At 50.5% G+C, this 22638-nt stretch overlaps 1 protein-coding gene across 2 annotated transcripts; it reads right to left on the bottom strand.

The window, feature by feature from the left end:
- Positions 1 to 7576: 7576 nt before the first annotated feature.
- FBXW5 (F-box and WD repeat domain containing 5) lies at positions 7577 to 20736 on the bottom strand. 2 transcript variants are annotated; one of them, XM_081834371.1, is made up of 9 exons: positions 20628 to 20736; positions 18812 to 19022; positions 17534 to 17691; positions 16186 to 16360; positions 15030 to 15178; positions 13639 to 14140; positions 12453 to 12600; positions 10527 to 10739; positions 7577 to 9043 (listed from the first exon to the last, which is right to left on the bottom strand). In XM_081834371.1, the coding sequence occupies exons 2-9, from the start codon at positions 18993 to 18995 to the stop codon at positions 8797 to 8799; spliced, it is 1776 nt and encodes a 591-aa protein (XP_081690497.1). In that variant the 5' UTR covers positions 18996 to 19022; positions 20628 to 20736; the 3' UTR covers positions 7577 to 8796. The 2 variants fall into 2 exon arrangements, with proteins under 2 accessions (XP_081690497.1, XP_081690498.1); XM_081834372.1 differs by having other exon boundaries at positions 20635 to 20657.
- Positions 20737 to 22638: the final 1902 nt, after the last annotated feature.

Below are 22638 nucleotides of genomic sequence, written 5' to 3' on the forward strand. Positions count from 1 at the left end.
TTTTGTTCTTGCCCCAGTTGGTATTATTATTACTATTAGTAGAGAATAAAAATGTAAAATAAAAGATTTGTTGAATTACTTTCTTATTGCTGCAGGACTGTCGATTGCCCAAAGATGGAAAACATTGTCTGAAATTAACACCTCATTATGGTGGATATGGACCATCGCATTACATGAAAAACCTAGCGGCACACTCATTTTTTGAAAGTCAAAAAAAAAAAAAAGGCAGTCGCTTTTGTCTCCGTTTGGTGGGATTTTCTTGAATACATAAAAAAAAGGAAAATCTACTTTTGTCCTTTCCACAAGTCTCTCAAGAAATTTGGGCTAAGTAACATTTAATTGGTGTAATTTTTCCCCATGATGTAATATAGAGCGTTTTATTCTTGGTATTCCGATGTCTCTGATGTGTTCAATTATAGATGTATGTTTCTGCATATCTTGTAAATCAGGTGAACCACACTTCTTGTTCTGCACTACTGATGATTATACCTTTCACTTACTTGTCTGTAATCTTCTTTAAAAAGCACCCACAACCAACCCAGACATGCAGTAATGAGGCCCCCAAGTGTGGGGTTGGAGTCTCAGGCTAAGACTGGGGAGACCCCAGTTCAAACTTCGTGAATCTCCCTTAAGAATCTCTCCCTCTTTCTCCCCCAGCAAAGTCTACTTCACGGGGTTGTAGTGAGAATAAAAAATGGGGAGGGGAGAAGTATGCTCACCATAATATGATGTATAGGTTCATATATTGGAGGTTACCAATGTTTTATGTAAGATGTAGGACTTATCCAGACCTTCGTTTGCCCTGCCGTCCCCGCCCCCCAGAAAACCCATGGGTTTACAGCTGAATGGGATTTTCTGCCATTTGTTCCGATTCAGAAGAAGTGTTTTCCTACTCCCACCCCCTCCAACATTTCTCCGATGAAAATAGGGATGTCCTATTGAGGATAAGCAGGACATTTCGGAATCAAACCAGAAACTGGGACAGTCCCTGGAAAACAGGGACACTTCGACTTCCGCTTGAGGCACCATGGAAGATGGCTGAGATGGGAGTAATCAGCCTCCCAAAATCTTCCCGGGGTACGGGAAGACACAGTCTCATCCGCAGATACCCAACAAACCAGGCCCAATTTCGTAAGGAAGGAGGGGCTGGGGGCACTGGATGGAAAGCCCCCAAGAGAGTTTGGCTCTCCTGGACGCTGTCTCTGCAAGCGAATCAAGTTCCATTTCTTAAGATGAAAAATTGGATTTAGGTTTTGGTCATGCTTCGAGCGAGGAGGGAGAAATTACTCTGCCAATTAAGCCAGCCACTGAGATGCCAAAAAAAAAAAAAAAAAAAAAAGACTGAGTGGAAGAAGGATTAACATCTAAGTTGGTATGTTGGAATGGAACGGAAAGGGGGTGCGTGGGTTAAGCCTCTCTTACTATTGTACTTTGCTTCAATATAATATTCGGCAACCCCCCCCCCCAGAAGTACCATTTACATTAACCAAGCGAGCCTGGAAAGTTTTGTATTTGTTGACATAAATATGGCTCTAAAAAACTATAAACTGTGTGGAAATAACAATATTATATAATTAAGGGTTTTGATCTTTGATTTGCTTGGAAGAGGATAAAAGATTCTCCAATTTGTTGATATTAGACAGAAGCAGGATTTAATTAGCTGCTGGAGAGATGTTAAAAAACTTTGGACGGTTTCCTAGAATTTGTGTAGGAGTTGTGTCGCACTTTAATTTGGAAATCCGCCATGATGGAAGTCAAGACCGAGCTGCAGAATTACAAATAGCCAAAGGGGGAGGTGAGGCTTTAATATGTCATTATATTTGTACTTCCAGTTTGATTTCGTAAACCTGCCCTGGAAAGGCTAATGTTTGATGCAACTGGTCTGGGAAAAATAATGAGCAGACCTTTAGACTTGATTTCATCGGAACTGAGTGAAGATGGCGGCTGAGATGCTGCAAACATATAGAGGGGAATCATAGACATAAAATCCACACAGAAACATATCATTGCTTGTTTCAACTCGCTTGTGGGAACAACTCAGAGGCCGTGAAAGAAGGAAGGTTAACAACAGAAAGAATTAGAGGAACCATCGGAAATTACTATGAAAAGCAGTAGAGATATGAGATGATCAGAGCCCTCCGAACTTGAAGCATGGGAAGTCCTATTAAAAAAATTGTAATTTGGCAGAATATTTGGATTATTTGATATGTATATGTATAATTTGGAATATTTAATGTGAATTGATTGGATTGTTAAAGTGGAAGATTGAATAAAAATGAATTTAAAAAAGAGAGAGGGGGGAAAAAAGGAAAATAGGGACACTTTGGAGGGTATGTGATCAGCCAAGTGGGTGTTACTCTGTACATGCACTGGGGCAAAGAGTCGCTAAGTGCTGAATCATTGGAATGGGAGGGTGAAAAGAGCCAGGCTTCCTACACCTGGCAGTTCAGGGGGGTTGGAAACCAGAGTGGTGGTGGGGGGCTGGCAACATGTGGACGGCTGCAGCTTGGCAGTCCCTAACCCCAGTCAGCTAGTTGCTGCCCTGAGAAAGGAGTTGTGCTTGATGTCTCGAGGCAAAGCAAAACAGGGAGGAGGCTTTCAGGCCAAGCTTAGCCCGGCCGTGGGGCAACTGAGTGATGCCACCACTGCCCTGGGACTTCCTTGCCCTGATTTGCTGGCATTTTCCTGGCTCATCCTTTTTTGCCGTTTTGCAAGGATCATTGCTCTGAGGAAGCAGCTGGGGAATGGCTGCATAGATGGGGAAGGAAGGAAAGGTGCAAGTGGTTATTTGTGCGAGAAAGTAAAACCCTCCCTGCTTTGCCTGGTCTGGCTTTTGAAAGGAGATGAAGTGAGGTGTGTCTGGGGGCATTCCTGCCAATTTGGGTTAAGGGTAGGGGCACTGCTGTAATCCTCCTCCTCCTCCTGCTTGACTTCTCCATGTATTTGGGCTCTTTCAGGACCTTCGCTGGCAGACTGCAGTTCCAAAAGCCTCTCTGGGGAGGGGTGTTCTTCCTGGCCAAAATGCGGGACCAGAGACAGACCCTAGAAACGGAGCAGGAAGCCCAATGGCCGGCCATTAGCTCTGCAAAACGGAGCAAAACTCAATTCAGCGCAGCAGCTGCAACCCAGGCTGAGCTTGCAGCGTTCATGCAGCCGCAAGCCGTTTTTTCCTTTATATACCTGTCCCAGATCTCCTGAGACTTGATAGTGAGCACAAACTCAGGAAGGGAGGCTAGATTCCTGCTTGACTTGTGGCTGTAAATCATCTCAACACCTGGCCCCTGTTCCAGCCTGGAGGGAGAGGGAGGTGAGGGGACCGATTATGCGAGAGTATCTGCTTCCCTCGCAGGCAGAGACCATCACCTGCAGGTGGCCTAGTGGTTAGGATTCAGTGCTCTCACTGCCGCAGCCCAGGTTTGATTCCCAGTCAGGGAATGTAGCTTAGCTGACAGAGCAGGAGACTCTTAATCTCAGGGTTGTGGGTTTGAGTCCCACTTTGGGCAAAAGATTCCTGCATTGCAGGGGGTTGGTCTAGATGACCCCCAGGATCCCTTCTAACTCTACAATTCTGTGAGACTGTGATCCTTGGTCCTGTATACCTGAAGGAGCGTCTCCACCCCCCTCGTTCTGCCCAGAAACTGAGGTCCAGCTCCGAGGGCCTTCTGGCAGTTCCCTCATTGCGAGAAGTGAGAGTACAGGGAACCAGGCAGAGGGCCTTTTTGGAAGTGGCGCCCATCCTGTGGAATGCCCTCCCAGCAGATGTCAAGGCAATAAACAACTATTTTACTTTTAAAAGACACCTGTTTTTGATACTTGGTTGGAAGCCACCCAGAGTGGGGGGGAGACCCAGTCAGATGGGCGGGGTATAAATAATAAATTATTATTATTATTTTATGTGGGCAAGCGCAGCAAACCACCAGCTATTGCTGGACTTTGTGGGGAGGCAGGGCAGCTCATGGGAGGCAGAGCTGAGGGCCCCCAGCGCACAAAAGTTTGGTACAGAGGGGCATGGTTTGCCTGCCATGAAACTGGTTCCAATTTCATCGAAGGCAGAGTTTCAAGACCCACAGTGCAAGCCGAATGCAATTTTTCTTTCAACCCCATTTTTGTTGTTATTTTTAACAGGGCAAGGCTATCCTTGCCTACTCAGAAGTAAGTTCCACTAAGTTCCGCGGTGGTTACTCCAAGGTGGCTGCATCAAGGACTGCAAACGTAGCACCAAAGTACAGAATGACGCCATAAACCTTCAGTGTTTGTACATGGATTGAAACTGGTTCTGGTTTTGGTTCTGGAGTCTGGAGGAAGAGATGGAGCATTCGGATCAAGTCCGGTTTGCAAATTGTTTATACCTCAGCACGTGCTCCTAAACAAATGAATAAAAGCCTCTGGTGCGTTCCAGATAATGGAATGTTTCCTAACGTAAAGACTTTTGTGGCTACTTAATCATTGTTCAAGGAGAGGGGCAACTTAATCCTGAGAAGTGTTCCCATAATATGAAAACAAGCCATGTCAACAATATAAACTGGTTCACAGCACAAGCCCTCTGAGAAAGTCACCCCACAACTTTAAACTTCAGGATGCAAAAACTGCTGCAATCACCCTCGGTTCTGACGTGCATCTGCATTCTCAGAAAGCTGCAGTCTCAGACTTCCACTTCGCCATTTCCTTCTTTTATTCACACATAAGGACTACCACCAAGACAAGCACAACTTGCTCAAAAAAGACGTGGGTGTTTTTTTGTATTCTTAAGTGCTGATAGGTTGTATTTAGTCACACTCAAAATATTTAAAATGCCAGCCTCTCGTACTTGCTGCTCGAAATTCACTCTCACCCTGAACACTTAAAACTGAACATGCACCCTTTTTTGGAAGGAATCATGGAATTTGTCGAGTCGGCAGAAACCCTGAAGATCATTTGGTCCAGCCCCTGCAATGCAGGAATCTCAATCCAAGCATCTCTGACAGACGGAAGGAAGGAAGGAAGGAAGGAAGGAGTGTCCACCACTTTCCATCCCACGGTTGATCAGCTCTTACTGCTAGATATTTATTTCTACATTAGGCCCACAACTGACACAGGGGGTTGTGTTTCAAAGATCACACCTAAAGCCAAAATCACATCTGGTCAGAGCCCATTGGGTTCCAGGAAGCAAGAGACTACTGTTTGTGGGAAGGAGGTCAGAGGAGACCCGTCCGCCCTCTTGCCATCTGCAACTACCCCTCACTCCCGCTAGCCTTGCACCTGCTGAGCAGGGGGTTGGACTAGATGGTCCCTTGTGGTCCCTTTACAATTCTATGATCTCTGCACCTGCAATCACTCTACACCTCCCGGCTGCAGGCACCAGCTGCAAAGCAGAGAGAGTGTCAGGTGTGCGCGCAGGAGCCGGGCCCTGTGACCAGCAGGACTTTGCAGGACTGGAGCCTTCCTAAGTTTGTTCTGGAGAGGCATAAGGCGGCCACACAGGTGAGGCCGATTGGTAACTCACAGCACCTGGTGGCAAGAGCCGGGAAAGGGATATAAGGTCAGCATTTCCCTTCAGCTCTTTGCCACAGCAACACGTTCCCTGCCTTGCTGTGTTTGGCTCCTTGACTCCTTGATCCTCGGACCCCTGCCTTCGTAACTCCTTGCTTCTTGACCCTTGGTTTCTTGACTCCCAGCTCTCTGACCCTTGGACTCCTGGCTTCCTGGCTTCCTGACTCCTGCACTCCCGTTCCTGCTCCCACCCCGCAATCTTGCCCCCAGTCCTGCTGGAACGTCAATCGCCCATGAACCGGACCGTGACAGAGAGGGCTGATGCTTTCACTTGTCGGAACTGCTTAAACTGTTATTTTAAAAAACTGAATGGGCCTTTTGTTGTTGTTTGAGGTTCTTCTTTCATATTTCACATGCACCCCACATTAAATATTCTTCACAGAATTCCCGCATGGCAGGAGGCTGGACCAGCTGAGCCTTGGGGTTCCTTACAACTTGACAATTCTATGGTTCTAAGCAGGGCTTTTTCTTCAGCTGAAACTCACCGGAACAGAGTTCCAGCACCTCTTTGGTGCGTTCCACCAGCTCTTGGGGCTGTGTGCCGGGGGTGGAGGGGGCGTCACGGCGTCTGGGGCTCAACAACTTTGGGTGGGTGCTCAGCAAGTTCCACCACCTCTTTCTCTAGAAAAAAACAAAACCTGGATCCAAGTATCCAGCAGGAACAGTCTCTGCCATTACAGTGGTGCCCCGCAAGACGAACGCCTCGCAAGACGGAAAACCCGCTAGACGAAAGGGTTTTCCGTTTTGGAGGCGCTTCGCAAGACGAATTTCCCTATGGGCTTGCTTCGCAAGACGACAGCCCATAGGGAAATCTCCGGGACAGTGGGGAAGCGCAGCTCGTCTTCCCCGCTGTCCTCGGACCTCCTCCGAAGCCTGGCGGCGGGGCGGGGACACCTCCTCCCGCCGCCGGGCTTCGGAAGGATGCCCCGATGCCGGGCGGCGAGGCGGGAACGCCTCCCCCCGCCGCCCGGCATCGGAACAATGTCCCGAAGCCGAGCGGCGGGGCGGGAAAGTCTCCCCCCGCCGCCCGGCATCGGAACGATGTCCCGAAGCCGAGCGGCGGGGCGGGAAAGTCTCCCCCCGCCGCCCGGCATCGGAACGATGTCCCGAAGCCGAGCGGCGGGGCGGGAACGCCTCCCCCCGCCGCCCGGCTTCGGGGCATCGTCCCGATGCCGGGCGGCGGGGCGGGAACGCCTCCCCCCGCCGCCCGGCTTCGGGGCATCGTCCCGATGCCGGGCGGCGGGGCGAGAAAGCCTCCCCCCGCCGCCTGGCATCGGAACGATGTCCCGAAGCCGGGCGGCGGGGCCGCGAAGCCTGGGCGCGCTGGCAACTCTCCGCAAGGAGTGCTCCCGCTGCTTGCGGAGAGGTCCGCGAAGCCTGTCCTGGACCTCTTCTGAAGGCAGGCGGGGGGCAAAAGTCTTTGTCCCCCCTGCTTGCCTTCCCAGGGGCTTTTAAATCGCCCGGACAGAAGAGGTCGGGGGAAGGCGGTTTCCATAGGAACGCATTAATTGATTTTCAATGCATTCCTATGGAAAACCGTGCATCGCAAGACGAAAAACTCGCAAGACGAAGAGACTTGCGGAACGAATTAATTTCGTCTTGCGAGGCACCACTGTACTTGTAATTATGCCAGTTTTCCGATTATTTGATCCATGCAAAACTTTCGTGTGGGTTTTTCAAAGTGCATCCTCCAGCAACGTCATGGAAAAGTCTTTGCCACATCTTAGAAGGAGAGCCAGACTCTGCAATTAATACAGTATTGGACCAATATCTGCCAGTCTCTCTCCCGCCCTGTTCTTCAGGAGGATTTGTGAGAACCAACCAACCAGCCTTTATTCCTCCTTTATAGCTCCTTTCCCTGCCCTGACCCGCCATCCCCGCCCTCCAAGCTCCCAGGCTTCTGAAATCTATTTTTAAATGGCTCCACTGATCTCTGCTAATGGCTCAGCAGCCCTGTCTTGCTACAGCTTTGGAAACAGAAGCCCCACGTTTCCACGGATGCCGCAGGAAGCGGGGAAGTGCCCAAAAGGTTCACCCAGGAGAGAGGTCTGTGGAGAGGCTGCTTTATTTCCACACAAGCTTTCAAGTGGTGAAAGGAAGCCAGATGGGGCACCCAGAGATACATCCGAACTAGCAAGTAGGGACTTGGCAGCTAGGAAAAAGGAAAATCTCATCCTCAAATTCCCTCCCCATTTGGCACTGTGCTTGCCTGCCCCCCTCCTCCCGCTCGGCAACTCTCTCTTTCCCTCCTGGCCTCCGTGTAAAGGCAAAGTGGGTGTTTGGGAGTGCTCTGGACAAAAGCAAAGAACTTCTGCAACCAGGGTGCTCAAACCAGGGTGAGCACTGCCCTGGTTGCAGAAGCTCTGCAACCAGGAGGAAACAGAGGAGCAGGTGGCGGTTCAGCCCAGAAACAGCCAAAGGCATGTTACTGGGCAGAGACAGAGACCCTGGACTCTCTGGAATGCGAGGCTGCCCCACGGACTGATTCCTGGCTAAAACACAAACCTGCCAGATTGTAGGGTCCAGGTGCCAAGGGAAATAATAAGTTAAATGTGTTTTTCAATCTGCCTAGAGATGAGCAGGAGGGGCTCGGCCAGGGCACTATTTCACTGTAGAACAGGAGCACTATGGAAACGTTTCTGTTTCTGCCCATGGAAACAGAAGGAGATCAGCATTTGGGTGGCAGGAGTGAGAGGGGCTTGGAGGATTCTGGTACGACATGTTAATACTGTGCCCTCTTGCGATTTCCCCAGGGCTCTGCCATAGTTGCCTTTACTGAGAAGCAGTGCCATAGCGTGGGTTGCCAGTGCCCGGGCTGTGCAGAGGGTGGTGGTGGTGGGTGCGAGGGAAACAAACGGAGTACGAATGTGCATTCAACTGCCTAATGGTGCCTGCATCATCCAGGAGATCGCAGCCACAGAGATAAGAAAAGAAGAGTCATTCCGGTGTCTGGAGAGGTCACTTCCTGGTTCTCATGAAGAAGCCATTTTGAACGGACCCCAGTGGTGGAAGCACATAGCTGTGCTGAGGCAGCCCCGGGTGTCAAAATCTGCACCCCTAACCATTTTGAGCCCAGGGCAACTGCAGCCGAATGGGTTTCCCCTCTTAGCCAGTGAACCCCACCCCAAAAACTCCAGAACCCCCTTCTGATCTCACCCCAGGCCACTGGGCCAGCTGTCTGTCTATGGCAGGGTTTTTCACGAGGGAGCCCGGCCGCAGCAAGCAGACATGGTGACCTTGCAGGATGCAGGGCCACGACGGTTCGGTTCACCTCCTCCGGTTCGTGACCCAAGAGAAGGAGAGCTTCTTTGGCCGCGGCTTCTCAGCCTGAAGGAGCCTCACGGTGCGGGGGGAGCGCCACACTTTGATGGCCCCGTCGTCGCTGGCCGTCAGCAAGAGTTCCTGTTCCACGGGGCTGAAGGCCACCGAGTTGACCACGTCGCTGTGCTGCAGCTTGGCCAAGCAGATCCCGTAGTGCCGGTCCCAGACGTAGCCGTGGTGATCCTCCGCCCCACTGCAAGGGATACGAGAGAGAACAGTCGTAACAAAGCAGGGACTTGCCTTCTGCTGCAGAGGCCGCTGCAGAGGCTGTCACCGCTGGGTGGCTGCAGAAGACATCAAGATTCTAGTCCTCAGTATTATTACTAAGTGGCTGGTAACAGGTATGGCAAAAGGCCTTTTACTACAGGGGCAGGTAAATCTTTCTTGCAGTGAGGATGCACCTTGTTTTTACAGTTGCAAGGTGTTTTTAAATTGTTTTTTAATAGTAGAGTAGGAGAGCTGAAAATAATGCCCATATTTTTCACATCTGGTAACCAATGCACTCATTGGGTTTCAGATAGTACTTTTTTAGATGAGTCTAAAAAGCCTGGGAGATAATATTTCACAGCCTTCTAGCAGCTGTGTAGGCTCACTGACCAGAAGTAAAGTATTTAACATTAATTCTGCAATTGTATACTCGATTCTGACCAAACGAAGACTCCAAGAGCAAAATATAAATCAGGAAGCTTTGTTTGTTCAGAATGAAGTATACACGTCCATAGTTAATGCTAAATACAGTCGTACCTTGGAAGTCGAACGGAATCTGTTCTGGAAGTGTGTTCGACTTCCAAAACGTTCGGAAACCAAAGCGCAGCTTCTGATTGGCTTCAGGAAGCTCCTGCAGCCAATCGAAAGCCATGGGAGCCCCATCAGACATTCAACTTCCAAAAATAGTTTGCAAACCGAAACACTCACTTCTGGGTTTGTGGCATTCAGGGGCCAAAACATTCGACTCGCAAGGTGTTCATCGACCAAGGTACCTGACTTCTGGTAAATGAGGCACCAGAGCTGCTAGAGGGCTATGAAAATTTGTGTCCTGGGCTTTTTAGATTTTTGTCTACTCATATACTGTACTATCTAAAACAAAAGTGGGGCATTGGTTGCCAGATGTGAAATATCTTGGCATTATTTTCCTACTCCAGTATAATGCTGTACCCTGCTCTGGGATTTTGTGGTGAAGGGGAGGCAATCAATAAAATCAATATCCTGATTTAATTTATACAAGTATCTGTCCCAGATTGCAGGAAGCTCCTCCCCTCCTTTGCTCAAGAGAAGAGAAAAGACAGTCCTTTCGGTTACTGATGTTCTCAGCCTCAAAATCTTATGATTATGAGGACTAAATGCAACAATTCTTTCTTTCTTTAAGGCATCATCCACACAAGCTGTTGCAACGAGCTCTGTAGCTGCAGCCTGCATTGAGAGAGATGCCTTGAGGGTCAGCCAAAGGCCGGTCACTTTCAGCAAAGCGGGTCCGCCAAGCTGGGGGCTCAGGTGCCAGACTGGACTTCCCCCCTGCTGGTTCTCGCAACGGCCTGCAGGCCACCGTGGTGGGGAAGGGCATTCAGGTTGAGGGGAGGGCGGCAGAGGGAAAGGCTGAAAGAGCAGGGAAGTGCAGTTGGGCCCCCCACTCCACCCCACAGACCGAAGGACTCTGACCAGCTTCTCCGGCAGCTCACCTGGCCACAAAGTCTCTGCTGACATCCAAGAATATGAAGAAGAAGTCGTTGCTGGGAGTGTGCGCCCGGTGGCCTCGCAGGGGTCCCTGGGCCTCCGTCATGGTCTTGAGGTCCACCACGTGGAGGTCGATCTCCTCAGAGATGGGGGGCGGGTGCAAAGGGTCAGAAATGACAGAGTCCTGGGGCCAGGCCCGGCTGTTCACATACAAGTACCTGCAGGCGAGGCAGGGAGGAGGAGGAGGAAGAAGAGGAAGAAGAGGAAGAAGAAGAAGAAGAAGAAGAAGAAGAAGAAGAAGAAGAAGAAGAAGAGGAAGAAGAAGAAGAGGAGGAGGAGTTTGGATTTGATATCCTGCCTTTCACTCCTTTTAAGGAGTCTCAAAGCGGCTAACATTCTCTTTTCCCTTCCTTTCCCACAACAAACACTCTGTGAGGTGAGTGGGGCTGAGAGACTTCAGAGAAGTGTGACTGGCCCAAGGTCACCCAGCAGCTGCATGTGGAGGAGTGGGGAAGTGAACCCGGTTCACCAGATTACGAGTCTACTGCTCTTAACCACTACACCATGCTGGAAGAGGGGGTTCAGTGGGGCTCCCCCCCCGCTTGCCTCCGCATGACCCAGGAAAGGGAGCAGTTAAGGGGGAAGAAGAGGTGCTGCTGCTAATTGGGGCAGGCGATCCTAGGCTAGATAGACCCCCGAAATAAGGCAGCTTCATCCATTCAGCCAAGAATAGCTAAAGCTCAGGACTGTGACCAGCACAGGCAGCCATGGGGGGGGGGGCTCCTTAAAGTTCTTGTCGCTCTGAAGAGGCTTCTGCACTTGACACATGGAGGCTGCCTCCCCTTGGAGACTGGGCTGTCTTTTCTGGCAAGCTGCTCCCCAGTAGATCGCCTTCCATGCCTAAGAATGTAGGAAGAGCCTGCAGGATCAGGCCAAAGGGGGCCCAATCTTGTCCAGCACCCTGTTCTCACAGTGGCCAAGCAGATGCCCCAGAGGGAAACCCATGAGCAGGATCTGATCGCAAGAGCAGCCCTCTCCCCTTCTGGGGTTTCCAGGAGCTGGTCCTCAGAAGCATGGCTGCCTCCATCAGAGCAGAGCCAATGACAGCCCTCTCCTCGTCCACCAATTTGCCTAATCCTCTCTTGAAACCAACCAGGCGGCTGGGCAACCCTGCTTCCAGTGGGAGGGAGTTCCACAGGTTCACTAGGCGCTGTGTGAAGAAGGGCTTCCTTCAATCTGTCCTGAATCTCCCAACCATTTAAAGGATGAGTGGATTTTCCCTTTTAAACTTCCCAACACCACATTCTCCAGGTGTCTGTCTAAAACTCCTGGTAGAGGACAAGGATCTAGAGATCCAAATTCTGTGCATCTGCCATAAAACTTAGGGAACAAGTTGTACTACCAAAAGGTTTTAAATGACAAGTTTAGGTTATGTTTTAGTGATCAAGATTTAATATATATTTTTAATTGCTGCTATATCTGAGTTGTCTCTGTTATACCCAATTGCAATTCAATGTATTCCTGTTGTGTTTTATTGTATATTGTATATTATTGTAAGTGAGCCGGAACTGGTCTGTGACTGTAATAATAAAATTCAATTCAATTCAATTTCCAGGGTGTGAAACAAGGCAGGATTCTTTCCCAGATACCACTGGGGACCAAACTTGACTGGGCCTTCTGAAGACAAATGGGGCTGGGGGGAGGGGGTCTTCTGCAAGAGCTAAGGGTCCATATCCACCCCACAGCCTCAGGCAAAGGGGCTTTCTCATCCCTGGCACCCAACCCTCCTTTACCTGGAGCTTCCGGGGAAGACACCTGGGGAATTTCTGCCTGCAAAAGAACCCTGCTGCCTCCTACCCTTCAGACAAGATTTTCCCCCTCCTCCTCCTTCCATATGGTTGGCAGCCCCCCCGCCCGGCCCGCCTCCTTACCTGTGGTCAGGGGAGAGGCCCATGCCGATAATATGCCCGTGGAAATCAATGACGTGGTCAAGCGAATCAAAGAACTTGTCCGAGTTTCTCTCCTCTCCAAGGACGGGGCCTGCGGTCGTCATCTGGTGAGGCGAGATCTGCTTAATCCCTGGGGGAGCACAGAGGGTGGGGGGGGGGGAAGAGGCAAGAAGATCAGGAACAACTTTCTGAGGCCAAGAGCTGCTCAATAGTGAAACGGTCTTCCTCAGAAGGTTGTGGAGGCTTTTAAGCAGAGGCTGGATGGCCATCTGCCATGGATGCTTCAGCTGAGATTCCTGCATTGCAGGGGGTTGGACTAGATGACCCTCAGGGTCCCATCCAACTCTATGATTCTATGGAAATGTTATTAAAAAAAAAAAAACCTGACACCTGGGTCTCCATTTTTTACACCAGTGTGTCTCTGGCAGTCTTCAGTGCCTGGGGTCAGACCAGAAGGTCCTGCTTTCAGAAGGCAGGGGGTATGAAAATGACGAACGCCTTCCCTTTTTCTCCCCAGAAACTAATAATAATATAATAATTTAATCATGATAATTTATTATTTATATCCTGCTGATCTGGCTGGGTTTCTCCAGCCACCCTGGATGGCTCCCAACAGAATATTAAAAACACGATTAAACATCAAACATTAAAACCTTCCCTAAACAGGGCTGCCTTCAGATGTCTTCTAAAAGTTTGGTAGTTATTTTTCTCTTTGACATCTGACGGGAGGGCGTTCCAAGGGCGGGTGCCACCACCGAGAAAGCCCTCTGCCTGGTTCCCTGTAACCTCAAATGATGGGGTTGGAGACGCTCCTTCAGGTATCCTGGGCCAAGGCCGTTTAGGGTTTTCAAGGTCAACAGCAACACTTTGAATTGTGCTCGGAAACATGCTAGGAGCCAATGTAGGAGAGAGGCAGCCCTGAAACTTTGAGGTGCCCCTTAGCTATCACAGCTAGCAATCATTTTCAGGCGGTTTTTCACACTGCCTAATAATAATAATAATAATATAGTAATTTATTATTTATACCCCGCCCATCTGGCTGGGCTTCCCCAGTCACTCTGGGCTGCTTCCAACAGAATATTAAAATACGGTAATGCATCAAACATTAAAAGCTTCCCTAAACAGGGCTGCCTGAGCCCCACAGAAATATCCCCCCCCCCTCGCTTACCAATCTGGTGTGGGGAGAAGGCGAGGCAGCCGGTGGTGAAGATCAAGTATTTCTTAGTGCTCCCCTCTGTGGACAGCAGGTTGGGCTCGGGGGGCTTCGTCCTGTTCTGTGCCAGGAGCTGGGCGACTTTGGCTTCCATCTGTAGCTCCGTCATGACCGGCCGGACTCGCCCCTCGATGATGTCCGTCAGGAAGCGGCCCAGCCCACTGCCAGCGCCCGCCTGGTTCTCTGCCCCCGAGGAGCCCGGTTCTGGCGCTGCCTTCTGCTTGGCCTGCTGCTGCTCCTCCGCCTCCTCTTCCTCCTCCTCGCTGTCGCTGCAGAGGTTGGGGGCCTGGCAGGGGCTCCTGGTCCCGCCCTCCAAGTGCCCCCCATGGTTCAGGAGGTGGTCAGAAGGGTCGTAGCGGCTGCAGTCTGCCACGGTCACCATCCGGATCTTGCTGGCGTTCAGGTTCTGGATCTTGAACAGCCTCTTCACCACGTTCATGTTCTCAGACTCGACGCCCTGCAAGCCCAATAATAATAATTATTTATTATTTGTACCCTGCCCATCTGGCTGGGTTTTCCTAGCCACTCTGGGCAGCTTCCAACAAATATTAAAAATACATTAAAATGTCACACATTAAAAACTTCCCTGAACAGGGCTGCCTTCAGATGTCTTCTAAATGTCAGGTAGTTATTTATCGCTTTGACATCTGATGGGAGGGCGTTCCACAGGGCGGGCGCCACTACCGAGAAGGCTCTCTGCCTGGTTCCCTGTAGCTTTGCTTCTCGCAATGAGGGAACCGCCAGAAGGCCCTCGGTGCTGGACCTCAGTGTCCGGGCAGAACGATGGAGGTGGGGACGCTCCTTCAGGTCTACTGGGCATTTGAGGCCGTTTAGGGCTTTAAAGGTCAACACCAGCACTTTGAATTGTGCTCGGAAACGTACTGGGAGCTAATGTAGATCTTTCAAGACCGGTGTTATATGGTCTCGGCAGCCGCTCCCAATCACCAGTCTAGCTGCTGCATTCTGGATTAGTTGTAGTTTCCAGGTCACCTTTAAAAGGAGCCCCACATAGAGCACATTGCAGTAGTCCAAGTGAGAGATAACCAGAGCATGCACCACTCTGGCAAGACAGTCCGCGGGCAGGAAGGGTCTCATCCTGCTTACCAGATGGAGCTGGTAGACAGCTGCCCTGGACACAGAACTGACCTGTGCCTTCATGGACAGCTGTGAGTCCAGAATGACTCCCAGGCTGCGCACCTGGCCCTTCAGGGGCACGGTAACCCCATTCAGGATTTTTGCATAGGACACACACACACCATGACTTGCAATATATATTGCCAGGTTAGAAATTATGAAACTGGTATCACGATATGGACTTCAAAACTGTTTTCAAATATCTTGCCCACCTGGAAGGCGTTGTTCAGCCACAGCACAGAGCAGGAGGTGTAGTTCCCCATACGGTGCAGGTTCCCAGAGATCAGGTGCATCTCGTTCAGCCAGCAGCCAAACACGTCGTAGGGCTTGTTGCGAACCCGGGACAGGAGGGCAAAGTTTTCTGGAAGGAGAAAACGCCGAGAACCGAATATGGCTTTCGTTTTTGTTGTTGTTGTTGTTGTTGTTGTTGTTATTAGTATTATTATTAATGACATTTAAAAACTGCCTTTTATCTTCCAAGGATCTCAAGGTGGCCATGTGGTTCTCTCCCTCCCCATTTCATCCTCACAACAACCCTGTGAGGTAGGACTGACCCCTATCAAACTGTTGCCGGTTGCTTTCTACTTCGCTCTAAGTCTCTTCCTCCACAGATAGATGTTTCGCAAGCAGCCTTAAAACTATGCCAGGGGGTGGGGAGAATCTGTGCTACAGAGAACCAGGCGGAGGGCCTTCTTGGTGGTGGTGCCTGCCCTGTGGAATGCCCTCCAATCATATGTCAAAGAGATAAACAACTACTTGACATTCAGAAGACATCTGAAGGCAGCCCTGTTCAGGGAAGTTTTTAATGTGTGACATTTTAGTGTATTTTTGGTCTTTGTTGGAAGCCGCCCAGAGTGGCTGGGGAAACCCAGCCAGATGGGCAGGATACAAATAATAAATTATTATTATTATTATTATTATTATTATTATTATTATTATTATTTGTTCTGCTACTTGCAACGCCCTCCATGTCCCTGGAGTCAAGTGGGGAGGGGACCTTAGCACAGGAAGAGCGACCAGCTCCTGTGCAGCTTCTGCCACCTCTCCTCTCTGCCTTTGCTTCCTCTGCAGAGGCTGAACTGCTTTCCGCACCTGGCTCCTCTTGCTTGCAAAAGCCTGTTGCCTCTTCAGCACCCAACCATTCCTTCCCCCTCTGACCAGCCCACCACCCCACCCCCAAGCTCTGAGCCTCCCCCTTCTGTGGCTTCCCTAGGGGCTTCTCTGGCAGGTACTTCCCCCTCTGTTCCTCCTCATCCAGCCAGTCCTTGACACCAGCAGACTTGGCTAAAGGAAGGCAGCTCCCAGGAAGCTCATTCTTAAGCTTTGTGGGGTGACAAGGGAGGAACAGCAAAGCCCATTGTTTTTTACCCAGATCGATGACCGCGATCTCGCCTGAGGAAGTAGTCCGGGGCCCCACGAAGACCCCAGAGACAAGGAGGAGGGAATCGTCTGCGTTGAACTGGGAGAACTGGGTGTACTTCCAGTTGTACTTCTTCATGCTGGTGCTGTGGAGCAGGGAGAGAGGCAGGCCATTGTTCCAGATCTGCCAAGAGAAAGTAGGAAAGAGAGGCCCATCAAGATGGCTGGACAGCAAAAGGGCAGCTCTAAGTTACTAGTCGTTATCACCGGGGAGACACACTTGGAAGAGGACGGGCAATGTCCTCTGAGGAGCTGAGGGCCCAATCTTCTGCTTGTCTCTCCTCTGAAATGTTACACTGTGTCCCAGCGCAGCTTCCTGCTGATATACAATTTCACTTGGGTCTCTAGCTGCTGCTGGACTACAACTCCTGTCATGCCAAATAGCAGGACCAGTTGTCAGGGATGATGACAACAGCTGGAGACCCAATTTTGGGAAACCCTGGTTTAGATTTTTGTCCCTCTCATGATCAGCAAAGCCCACTCCAGAAATAATGCAATACAGTCAAACCTTGGTTATTGAACGGCTCAGTTTTTGAACGCTTTGGCTCCCGAATGCCGAAAACTCCAAAGTAAATGCTCTGGTTTTCAAACAATTTTCGGAACTCGAATGTCCAACGCGGCTTCTGTTTGAGAGAAAGAAGCTTTTGCAACCAAAGGGAAGCCACGCCTTGGCTGTCAGAAGTTTTGGAAGTCGAACGGCCTTCCGGAATGGATTATGTCCAGCAGCCGAGGTTTGACTGTATAAAAGAGACCATGAACGTCGGTCTTGAGTTGGAGAATTTAGTGTTTCTATGGGAAATCATTGGAAGAGTTGCAGGAATCTTCTGCCCAACATGGGACTCAAATTCATGTCCCTGAGAGGTTATGTGTGTATTTAAAGTACAGGACACACAGTCCTGCCTTAGAATGCTCCCCCCCCCGCCCTTTCACAGAACCCTAGTGCGGGAAGGGACCCTGAGGGTCATCCAGCCCAACCCACGGCAATACCCGCCTTTCCTCCAGGAAGGTTTCGGCAGCGCACATGAGGCTCCCTCGCCTGCTTATGCCATCCTCACAACAACCCTGCAAGGTAGGTGAAGCAGAAAGGATCACTGGGCCCAAATCACCCTGTTCTCTTCAGGGCTGAGGCGGGGCTCTCAAGCTGGGTCTCTCTGCTCTCAATTCCCATCACCGATGCAGGGATCAAAACAAGCAACCTACCTTCCAAGGTTGCTGTGAGGATTACGGAGCAAAGCTTCAACTGCTTGAAACACAGTGTGTTATAGTTAGGATTCGTTCCCCCTCCACCCTGCTTCACCTTAACAGTACAGTCCTTGGAGCAGGAGGCCAGCAGGTAGCCATTGTGGGAGAAGCTGAGGTGGAGGACTTGGTCACTGTGCTCTGCCAACGTCTGAACTTCCACGCAGGGGATGGTGTCAGACAGCCGCTGGAACTCGCCATACCAGGAAGTGGCAGCTGCAGAGGAAAGAAGAAGAGGAGGAGGAGGGCAGCAGGACCCAACACCCCTCACTGAAAATCTGAAGAAATTACCAGACCACCTCCATCAAGCCTCCTTTCCCTCAGGCACCGCCAGCCCCGGAAATGGACCAGCATTTGGCCATCATAGGAGCAACTGTTCAGAAACTGGTGTCCAGGTTTTGGTTTTCCTTCTCCCTCTCCTCCCTCTTTCCTTGTGTGCCATGGCCTTGTTTTGTTTTGTGGATTGTAAGCCTGCAGGGGCAGGGACTGTCTTGTTTTGCTTGTATATGTGCTACTCTAGGAGCCTTTTCAGCAGGAGTGCCCAGCACACATGCTCTAAACCAAGGACAGGCAACTTAAGGCCCGTGGGCCGGATGTGGCCCAATCGCCTTCTCAATCCGGCTCGCGGATGGTCTAGGAATCAGCGTATTTTTACATGAGTAAAATGTTTTATTTAAAATGCATCTCTGGGTTATTTGTGGCGTCTTCCTGGTGTTTTTACATAAGTAGAATGTGTGTTTTTATTAGAAATGCATCTCTGAGTTGTTTTGGGGGCATAGGAATTCATTCATTTTTTCCCTTCAAAATAATAGTCCAGCCCACATGGTCTGCGGGACAGTGGACCAGCCCACAGCTGAAAAAGGTTGCTGACCCCTGCTCTAAACAAATAAATGAAATCAATAAATACCCAGAGATCTAGACTCAGGCAGCATTTCTACTATCCTGCATTATCCCAGCTGGCCTCTCTTTCTGCTGCGATTATCACAGAATGGTACAGTTGGAAGGGACCCCAAGGGTCATCTAGTCCAACCCCCTGCAATGCAGGAATCTTTTGCCTAACGTGGGGCTCAAACCCACAACCCTGAGATTAAGAGTAGTCTGCTCTACAGGCTGAGCTATCCCAGCTGAAGATCTACAAGTGTTATTCCTTGCTTCCTCTCTCTGCCTTGAGTGCGAGATTCACTCTCCAGTGAAAATTGGAAACAATTTTCCTTATTCATTAGCTATAAGCCTCACCTCCAACCTGAGCTGACCCCAGCAGGGGCAACAGATTAGGGAAACAGCAATTACTCTTTTCCAGTTTTGAGGCTGCCTGCTCTGCAAAGGGAGGATGTACCTGGGTGTCGTGGTACGTCCCGGGCTACTGGATAGTATCTGTAGAAAAGGTCCTTCCACAGGACTTCGTCCTGAGCCACTGCATGCCACTGCCGGCACACGAGCCCCGCTGAGAGGACGTCCGAGTAGTCCAAGTACAGGAATATCTCAAAAAGGATGCTGTCAGGGAGAACCCCACTGTCCATCGTGGCATCCTGTCACTGCCAAGCGCCCTGCAAGACCAAGGGAAAGGGGGACAGGTTTAGGCAAAGGATGCTCTAGAACGGTAGGAGAAGAAGCGGCTACGACGAAAAACAGAGACAGCGTGGTGTGGTGTTTGGACTAGGAACTTGGAAACCAGGGTTCAAATCCCTGGTCACAGTCAGTGAAAACAAGACACTGCCTGCTCCTGCAGGCTTGCGATCTTCAAGAAAGAGAGACACATGAGAGGAGAAAGGGATGAGGATGGAATGGCGGGGGGAGCAAACTCAGGCAGCAATCTGTACAATTTCTTGTTGCCAGTGTTAGAAACTGAGATATGAAAGCCAGGAGCTAAATGTCACCTTAAACCGAGGTTATGGGAGCAACAATGGAATGTCCTACCTTTTTTATGGCAAGAATACAAAGCTGAAAATGAATGAACTGCAGCTAAAATCTTATGTTCATTTTTCACATGGACTAGTCCTTCCCCTGCCCACCCCCCTAATATTCTTAAGAGGGTCTCTTCTCCAGTCTTCAGAGTAGCTGGGGTCCTCCTTTCCTCCCACTCTGCAGTCTTAATCTCAAATCTTAGGCGCCCTACTGCGCCCAGAGCTCAAAAACTGCTTGCGCTAATGAAATTCACTGTCGCAAAATGCACCTAGAACAATTGGAGTTTTGGACACTGCTTGTTGCCAAATAACTTGGGAATGTGTAGGGGGAAACCCCCTCTCCCTTCTGCTTCACACCTTGTGAGGCCTTGTCAGCATGTAACACCTCTGCTCAGAGATGTGCACCAGCTGATGATTTGCTGCTGGGCCCAGTTCAAGGTGCTACTATGAGCATATAAAGCCCTTAACAACTTGGGACCAATTTACCTAGCAGATTGTGTGTCAGCTGGTGCCCACTGGCCCTCTTCAAGTGGCAGAACTGGCCCTGCGGAACAGGTCTTATGTGGCAAGAACCTGGTCGCTTAATGTGGCAGCACCAGCACTTTGGAGCTCCCTGCCCCTTGGGCCCAGGCAGGTGCCAGCTGCTAAAAATATTCCCTGCTTAGATAAGCTTCACCCAGATGGTTAGGAAATCAAGGCCATTGCCATCTGCTTCAGTATTTCCACAACGGTGTGTTTTTAAAAGTAGGGCTGTGGGTTCCCCCTCTATTTTGCAGTTTTATCTTTTTTAAAAAAGTAATTTTTATTTGATTTTACGAGTGCAAAATTAGAAAAATAAAAAATACATATCCACCTTTAGAGATTTCTCTCAATCTCCAGACTTCCCACCCTCCCCTCCCTGGGTCCCACTGTCAGTTCTATCTTATTTTTGCTGGTTTTCTGCAATGGAGGGGTGCGTAAATTCTAGGAAATACATAATAATAAATAACAAACCAGCCCAAACTGCCTCCTGCCCCCCCCATAGAGATACTCCCCCTCCCTCCCAGCTCCCCTCTTGGGCCTTTTGACTGGTTTGTTCTGGTTCTCAGACCCCCCCCCCCATTCCCCAAATTGGTCCCCCTCCCCCACACCCACACCGACTCCCCTCCCCCTCGCATCTCTTGGGGGACCCCTCCCTCCCCCCCGGCCTCCCCTCCCCCCCCCGCATCCCAGGCGACTCCCCCCACCCTTCCCCCCACAACAACAGACCTCCTACCAGCTGCTTCCTACATCATTTCCGGAAGGGCCCTTCCGCTTCCGGCCGCTACCGTCAGAAGCCGCCTTCCGTTCCCTGCTCTATGCTTAGCCCCTCTAGGCATTCTTTCTCCGTGGTTCCCCTCCCTCGTCCGCCGCTCTCCCTGCGCAGGCGCGGCGGGAGAAGACGAGCCCGGAGACGGCGAAGGGGCGGGGAGCAATTCGCCGTTTGGCCACCAGAGGGCGCTCGGCCGCGGCGCCTCCTGGCGGAATATTGAGCATTGCAGAAGAAAAATGTGGGTTTCGGGTTTAATTGAGAGAGAGGGAAGGAGAATTCGTGAAGATGGGTCCACATTAAAACATATTGGTCATTATGTTACTGCTATAATCATTTTAAGGTCATATATATATATATAATGTTCATAAATGTACCATGCAAGCACATACAAATATGTAAAACACATGTCTGAAACCCACAGAAAAGACCTGAAACCATTTTCTCTCCCCCAAAATGACCTCAAATATTTCTCTGCAAGGTCGAAGGAAATGGGAAATCTCCCCATTGTCTCTTTGCTCACAAATTCTCTCTTAAGGGCACAGTTAAGATATGAATCGGGTGTGAGCCTGTGACCTGGACCTGGATTCAGGAATAGAGTAACAAAAGAGTGACCAGTTACAGATAGGTAGCCGTGTTGGTCTGCCATGGTCAAAACAAAATAAAAAAATTCCTTCCAGTAGCACCTTAAAGACCAACTGAGTTAGTTCTAGGTATGAGCTTTCCTGTGCATGCACACTTCTTCAGATACACATGTGACCAGGATGCCCAGATACACAAAGAGTGACCAGGATGCCCAGGGAATCCAGTCCAGCAACCGAGCAGACAAGGGGCGGGGGGGCGGGGGCGGGGGGGACCAACGCGCTCAGATTTCTGTTCTAGTCCGCCCCTCCTGTGATGTATGTATGATGTATTGGGGGAGGTGGTCCTGGGATACACCCCTTCTGTGATATATATATGATGGGGGGTGAAATATACTCAGAGTCGCAAAGTGATTTCATGCTCTTTATTCAGCTCATAGTGGTGAGGAGGAATGAAAGAATGTCCCCTCAAAGTATCTGCTTTATATACATTATTTACACAATGGGCTGCACATGATTGGCTAATTCCAGGATTCTACTGTAGGCCAATCAGGTTGTGGATTCACTTCTATCTGGAGCATGATTGGGTGGTTCCTGCTAACCAATCATACTGCTGCATTGTTCTAGGACCAATCAGACTGCTGCATTCTGAATCCTATTGTTCTAGGACCAATCAGACTGCTGCCTTTTGGAGCCTATTGTTCTAGGACCAATCAGACTGCTGCAGTTTGGATCCTATTCAACTCAGTACATAACACCCCTCCCCTCTAAGTTCCAGTCCTGCCCGGAAGGTCGCATTCATAGTCCTCAAGGTACGCCGGTGGCCTACGTGTGCGTTGCGGCCTGGGGTGTTCCCTGGTCCGGGGTTCAGGTTCTGGCTCGTGTTCCAAGGATGGGGCTGTTTGGTCTGGCGCAACCGGCTCGCTCAGTCGTGGTTCTGGTTCCGGTGTCCTTTCGGCCTCGCGGGTCCTCTCTGTATTTACTGATTCTGCCTCTCCTGCTTGCCCCTGCTGCTCTATGGGCCTCACTGCCCCACTGTTCCCTTGGGACTCCTCTGACCTGTCCTCCTCCTCCTGGTTTTCTCCCGGGAATCGTCGCCGTATCTGGTCGCAGTGGCGGCGCCAGCATTGCCCCCCATCTGTTAGCACCTCGTACGACACGGGGCCCGTGACCCTGGTGACTGTGGCAGGTACCCATGCAGGGCCTGCCCCAAAATTCTTTGCGTACACTGGGTCCTGGGCCTCGAAGGTCCGGGGGTTCCTGCCTTCCCCCACCACTACCTCATCCTGAGCTCTATCGGGGTGAAGGCGGTCCAATCTGATTGCAAGGCGCCGACCCATTAGTAGTTCAGCGGGGCTCCGGCCAGTCGTTGAGCTGGGGGTGCTGTGCT

This window comes from Podarcis erhardii (assembly GCF_964252035.2).
Source record: "Podarcis erhardii genome assembly, chromosome: 12".
Classification (NCBI taxonomy): domain Eukaryota; kingdom Metazoa; phylum Chordata; class Lepidosauria; order Squamata; family Lacertidae; genus Podarcis; species Podarcis erhardii.